This window comes from Propithecus coquereli, unplaced genomic scaffold (genome assembly GCF_000956105.1).
Source record: "Propithecus coquereli isolate 6110/MARCELLA unplaced genomic scaffold, Pcoq_1.0 Scaffold390, whole genome shotgun sequence".
NCBI lineage: Eukaryota > Metazoa > Chordata > Mammalia > Primates > Indriidae > Propithecus > Propithecus coquereli.
The window spans coordinates 165,832-172,677 of NW_012149619.1; the positions used below are offsets into that span (position 1 = coordinate 165,832).

The 6,846-nt window shown below is 41.1% G+C and overlaps 2 protein-coding genes across 2 annotated transcripts; one reads left to right on the forward strand and one right to left on the reverse strand.

Annotated features, from left to right (window-relative positions):
- Positions 1–2,297: 2,297 nt before the first annotated feature.
- LOC105817002 (olfactory receptor 3A2) lies at positions 2,298–3,294 on the forward strand. Its single transcript, XM_012652605.1, has one exon. It carries the CDS (start codon positions 2,347–2,349, stop codon positions 3,292–3,294), a length of 948 nt encoding a protein of 315 aa, XP_012508059.1. The 5' UTR covers positions 2,298–2,346.
- Positions 3,295–5,678: 2,384 nt separating this feature from the next.
- Positions 5,679–6,623, reverse strand: LOC105817000 (olfactory receptor-like protein DTMT). The gene has a single exon (XM_012652603.1). The coding sequence runs from the start codon at positions 6,621–6,623 to the stop codon at positions 5,679–5,681; it is 945 nt and encodes a 314-aa protein (XP_012508057.1).
- Positions 6,624–6,846: the final 223 nt, after the last annotated feature.

Here is a 6,846-nt window from a genome sequence, read left to right on the forward strand (position 1 = left end):
TTTGTTCTTTTGGGTAGATGCCCAGTAATGGGATTGCTGGATCAAATGGTAGTTCTACTTGTATCTCTTTAAGGTATCTCCATATTGCTTTCCACAGAAGTTGCACTAGTTTGCAGTCCCACCAGCAGCGTATGAGTGTTCCTACCTCTCTGCATCCATGCCAACATTTATTGTTTTGGGGCTTTTTGATAAAGGCCAGTCTCACTGGAGATAGGTGATATCTCATTGTGGTTTTGATTTGCATTTCCCTGATGATTAGAGATGTTGAGCATTTCTTCATATGTTTTTTGGCCATTATTCTGTCTTCTTTCGAAAAGTTTCTGTTCATGTCCTTTGCCCAATTGAAAGGTTTCTCAACCAGTTTTATTTGTGTGTGAGAGAGGTTTTTGTTGGGCAAAGGTGCATGTCTTGATTCACGGTTGTTTTTGAGTAACTTTTGCCTTGACTTCTCTATAGTCAATGCTGACAGTGCAAGCTTCTTTTTTTACAGTCTCAACTAAACACTACACAATCAGCTTGCCTGGGTGGGGCTTCTCACTCACTACTGCCTCCTCTGCTTCTCAGATTCAAATTGAGACCAGAGAAGACTATGCCACCAACATGTGCACTCAATTCCCATTTTTATAAACAAGAGATTTTTCAAAATATTTTGGTGACCATATCCCCAGACAGTCATATCAGTCCTACTGCTACAGCATCTCTGATTTCTGGGATCTCCTTAACCATTCCTGTCCCTAAATTTCACTGCCCCTGGCTCAGGCAACCATCGCCCTTCCCCTTCTGTTAGAGTTATCAGATGCCAAATGCTTCCCATCCTCTGATTCCCATCTATTCTATGCAAGGAAGAAACATTGCTCTTAATGAATCTCCAGACCTTCTTATTCCATGGGCAATAGAAACATTGGTATTTTTTGATCCAGAGCTTGACATAAAATCTGGAAAACTTAATTCAATCTTCTTTCCAAGTACATGTCTTCATTTGAGGACATACCCTTAGAGCCATTGCTCCATCTACCAAACCCAAGTCAAGGACAAGTAGAAGAACAATCAGTGACTGCGTAATGTAGAATTCTAACTGCACCTAACAGCAACCAGCCCACAGGCCATACTTACAACTTTGATTTTAGAGAGGAGTAGCTGACAATATAAACAGAATAAATAATTTTAAATTAAGCTGTTATTCGAAGTCCTGTGAAAGGGCTTAAGTAATAATAATAACACTAGCAATTTATAGAACAAGGGATTTTGAAATTATACTTCAGAGAATGGTCCCTCACCTTGGAGAGATGTACTTGGATGATCTTTCTGACATCCACAATCATGGGTATCTTCTCTCTGATTCTTGCCAAGCCTTCACTTGATCTTTACTAATTCTAGAAGTCTTGAAACCTAGGCAACAGTTTCAAGTACTTTCTAGTTTCCCTGGAAACATCATTAATTTTTCTGTTTCGAAGTCTGCTTATTGGTGTCTGATTCTCTGAGACTGACTTTTTTAAATTCTACATATAAGTAAGATCAAGCAATATGTGTGTCTGGTTTATTTCACTTAGCATAATGTCCTTCAGTTTAGATAAAAGAATATATTTTTAACGTTCTCACCACAAAAAAAAATAAGTTGCTGAGGTGATGGATATGGTAACTTGATTGATTCAATCTTCTACGAAGCACACATAGATCAAAACACCACATTGTACCCCATAAATATGCATAATTATTATTTGTCAATTAAAAATAAATTTTAAAAAATAATCTGCTTTTTGCCTTAGGTTGATCCCTCAGAGAAATATGGGGAAATTCTATCTTAATCTCACTATATTCAAAAGGGAAGTCTTTTTATCATTTTAACAAATTTTATTGTATATATTTAAGGTATACAACATGATGCTATGGGACACATATATATAGTAAAATGGTTACAGTAGTGAAACAAATTAACATATCCATCATATCACATAGTTACCCACCCCACTCCCCACAGTAAGGCCAGCTATAATCTATTGATTTAGCAAAAATCTCAAATACAATACACTTTATTAACACTGGTCCTCACATTGTACATTATATCTTTTTATTTTCCCATGTATTGTAACCCACTCAGCTAGCAGAGGATGGAAGGGACAAGGTGGTGATGGCATTGGGCATCTCAACCAAGAGCAGGGCTAAGGCATCGAGGTGGTTAGTGGAGGTCAGTGTGTGAGGTACGGCCAGGGTACTGGGGAAATATTCACCTGGACACTGGGAACTCACCTTGGGGCTTTGAACATAAGTGGTTTAAAATGTTTATGTTGAGTAAGTGAATGAGTGGACTGATACCTCCCCTATTGGGACGTTTCCTTACAGGAACTCATGGAGCCAGAAGCTGGAACCAACAGAACCGCTGTTGCTGGGTTCACTCTACTGGGCCTAGTGGAAACAGAAGAGATGCAGTCTGTGGTCTTTGTGCTCTTCCTCTTTGCCTACCTGGTCACAGTTGGGGGCAACCTCAGCATCCTGGCTGCCATCCTGGTGGAGCCCAAACTCCACACTCCCATGTACTTCTTCCTGGGGAACCTATCGGTGCTGGACGTTGGATGTATCACTGTCACTGTTCCTGCAATGTTGAGTCATCTCTTGTCCCACAGGCTTATAATTTCCTATAATGCCTGCGTTACACAACTATGCTTCTTCCACCTTCTGGCTGGGATGGACTGCTTCCTGTTGACCACCATGGCCTATGACCGATTCCTGGCCATCTGCCGGCCCCTCACCTATAGCACCCACATGAGCCAGATGGTCCAGAGGATGTTGGTGGCTGCGTCCTGGACTTGTGCTTTCACCAATGCACTGACCCACACTATTGCTTTAACTACTCTCAACTTCTGTGGCCCCAATGTGATCAATCACTTCTACTGTGACCTTCCACAGCTCTTCCAGCTCTCCTGCTCCAGCACCCAACTCAATGAGCTGCTGCTCTTTGTAGCAGCAGCCTTTATGGCTGTGTCCCCCTTGGTCCTCATCACTGTGTCCTATGCCCATGTAGTCGCTGCTGTGCTACAAATCCGCTCTGCAGAAGGCAGGAAGAAAGCCTTCTCCACATGTGGCTCCCACCTCACCGTGGTGGGCATCTTCTATGGGACAGGTGTCTTCAGCTACATGAGGCTGGGTTCACTGGATTCTTCAGATAAAGATAAAGGGGTTGGAGTTTTCATGACTGTTATCAACCCCATGCTGAACCCACTTATCTACAGCCTCAGAAATACTGATGTTCAGGGTGCTCTGTGCCAGGTATTTGTGGGGAGGCGGTCACTGACCTGAGAGATGATAGGGTCCCTCCTTTCCTGCCTTTTATGGACTGAGGAAAATTTCCCAGAGTTACCAGGAAACTGTCCTATAACCTTTTTTTTCTATCTCCTGATTCCTGAGGAGTGGTGTTATGTGTTTGTCCTATAAGAAAATCCTATATAATTCATTTATTTATTCAATCAACAAATAGTAAAATTACTTTTATGATCTAGACAGTCTTCTAGGGCACTGGTGAGCAAAACAGACAAAAGCCTCTGCAGTCAAGAAAATCACATGCTATAAAGGTAAACAAAATAAATAAATAAACATATAGCATACCGCATGGTGATAAGTTCTATAGAAAAAGGTAAATAATATAGGGAGATATAAAGTTAGGTTCTGCCAAACAAGCCTCCTGGGTAAGTTGCTACCCTGTTTTTGGCTGTGCCCACTTTCTGGGCAGAGTTGAGACCTTGGCAGTCCTGTATTCCTGGGCAGCAATGTCCTACAGGGCAGGGCCATTTAGTTAATCACAGCCTAAGTAACCAAGAATATCATTGCAAAGTTTCCTTCTGTTGGGAATGTGAGATTCCCTGCAGATCAGTGTGGAAAGGTGTTTTAAACCATGGTTCCAGTGCCAAGAATCATTTAATTTTGTTGTTCACATAAAATAAGTACCTTCTCTTCACTACCACCTAAGAATCCCAGAGAATGTTTAGGGGACAGGTAGGGTCTAGAGAAGGAAAGAGTTCACTAAATAAAACTACATTAATGCATACATGGTATATCTTAAGGTTGACAAAGGAATGTTCCATCTCCATCCTCTGCTGTATCTCTCTCCCTTACTTGATGTCACCTCCCTCACACATATGACAAGACTTTTGAAGGAGAAAGCATTTATATTCCAAGCAGATCTGTAGAATTTTTATTGTGGAATATCCAACATAAGCTTCTCCAAAGTCTTACTTTTCTCTCCCAAAGCTCCTAGCTCAGGAAATACGTATTCATAAATGTAGTCCCTGAGAGTGATGCCTCTTTCTGACTTTATGTTATTAGTACATCGGCACAGCTCCCACCCAGAGTATTTCCTCCTATTGATATTCATCCAGCCTTCAGCCCATTCATTCCGAATTTCTCTCCAGCCTGCCTGGGAGGGCTACTTATAGGAAGACAGGAGGAATAAGTTCTAGTGTTCTATAGCACTGTAGGGTGACTATACTAAACAATTATTGTAATTGATTATATTTTTTCAAATAACTAGAAGAGGAGATTTTGAATGTGCTGAACACTAAGAAATGGTAAAAGTTTGAGGTGATATACTAATTTCCCTGATTTGATCATCACACACTGTATACATGTATTGAAATGTTACACTGTACTGCATGCGTATGCACAATTATTGTTTCAATTTTTTAAAAATATTAAAATAACTAACATAATTGAATGAATGAATGAGGTTCTTAAGCAGACTTTGGCTCCCTTCCCCATGCTTGAAGAAGTAACTTTTAGGGTCTCAGGTATGACTTAGCTCCTAGGTAAAGACAAACCAAACTGTAGCAAAGAAAGTTCATTTAGGTTTAGGTCAGGTTAAAAAAAAGACAATGCAGACACAAAAATCAAGGAGAAGAAAAAAAGGTTTAAAAACAGAATGATGTGAACACTTGCTTAGGAAGACATAAGAATTTTTTTTTTTTTTTTTTTTTTTTTGAGACAGAGTGTCACTCTGTTGCTCCAGCTAAAGTGCTGTGGCATCAGCCTAGCTCACAGCAACCTCAAACTCCTGGGCTCAAGCGATCTTCCTGCCTCAGCCTCTCAAGTAGCTGGGACTACAGGCCTGTGCCACCATGCCCGGCTAATTTTTTTCTATATATATTTTTAGTTGTCCAGCTAATTTCTTTCTATTTTTTTTTTTTAGTTGAGATGGGGCCTCGCTCTTGCTCAGGCTGGTCTCGAACTCCTGAGCTCAAATGATCCGCCCGTCTCGGCCTGACATAAGAATTTTTATTCAACAATAAAAAGGTTAGCGGGAGGAGCAGGGGACTGAGAAGTTTTGGTCTTAGTATTGACATGGAAAGAATAAGTATCATTTAAAGCAGTGTTATACTTTTTAAAAAGAACACATGAAAAATTAGCAATTTAATAGCCTGACATAAATTTCAATTAGAATATTTTAAATTATACCTCCTCAGGGTCACCTGTGATTAACAAAGAAGAAAACCTTCCTACTAAGTTTCTGAGAACCCCTTCCTAGTTCAACTATGCACCTTTACTTCATCTGTTTTATTTATTGGACAACTATGTAATATTTCATTTAAGCACAAATCTCCATGTGAGGAAAAAAGGTCTGGAATAATACTCAAATATCAATGTCAATATACCTACTGGATAAAATTGTGTAATAATCCCAAGTGTTACCATCACAAAGAGAAGAGAATTTTCTTTTGACAAATGACTCTTCCCAGGGCTCCCTTCATGTCTCTGTTCCTCAGGCTGTAGATGAAGGGGTTCAGCATGGGAGTCACCACAGTGTACATCACAGCCATGACAGTCTCCTTCAGAGTAGAATTATCAGCTGATGGGCATAAGTAGAGACCAATAACTGTCCCATAGAACAGTGACACCACAGAGAGGTGGGAGCCACAGGTGGAGAAGGCCTTACGGACACCCCTAGCAGAAGGGACCTTGAGGATGGAGGAGACAATTCTTGCATAGGACACAATGATGAGTACAAATGGGATGACGAGAATGAGGCCTCCCATGATGAATATCACCAATTCATTAACTCGCGTGTCAGAGCAAGCCAGCTTCAGCAGAGCAGACATATCACAGAAAAAGTGGGGGATCACGTTGTCCGCACAGAAACACAGCCTGGCCATGAGCAGGGTGTGCAACATGGCATGGAATGTGGTCAGCACCCAGGACAGCACCACCAGGGAGAGACAGAGCCTGGGGCTCATGATGGTGGCATAGTGCAGGGGGAAACAGATGGCCACATAGCGGTCGTAGGCCATGGCCACAAGGAGGAAGCTCTCCAGGTCTGCAAAAAACAGGAAAAAGTACATTTGGGCTAAGCAGCCTGTGTAGGGAATGGATGGGTCTTGTCTCTGCATGATCTGCAGCAATTTGGGCATTGTGACAGAGGAAAAGCAAAGGTCAGAGAAGGACAAGTTGCTGAGAAACAAATACATGGGTGTGTGAAGGTGGTAGTCCAGTCGAATGAGGATTATGATGAGGAGGTTCCCCAGGACAGTGGTAAGATACATGGCCAGGAACAGGGCATAGAACAGGTTTTGGTGCTCTGGTTTGATGGGCAGGCCCAGGAGGAGGAACTCTGAGATGACGGTTTGGTTCCTTTCTGTCATGCTCTGTGTTCAGTGTCTTTAAGAGAAAATATCTGGGTCGATTAAACCTAAATAAAAGTAAATGTATTTCTTTTAGTAAATGATACATGGTCTGTTAGATGTTCTGCACCAAATGATTTCACCATAATTATCCATGACAACAATCTCTGTAATCAGAAATACACATATACCACATTTTATTAATCCACTCATGAATTGATGAATACTTGAGTTAATTCCACAT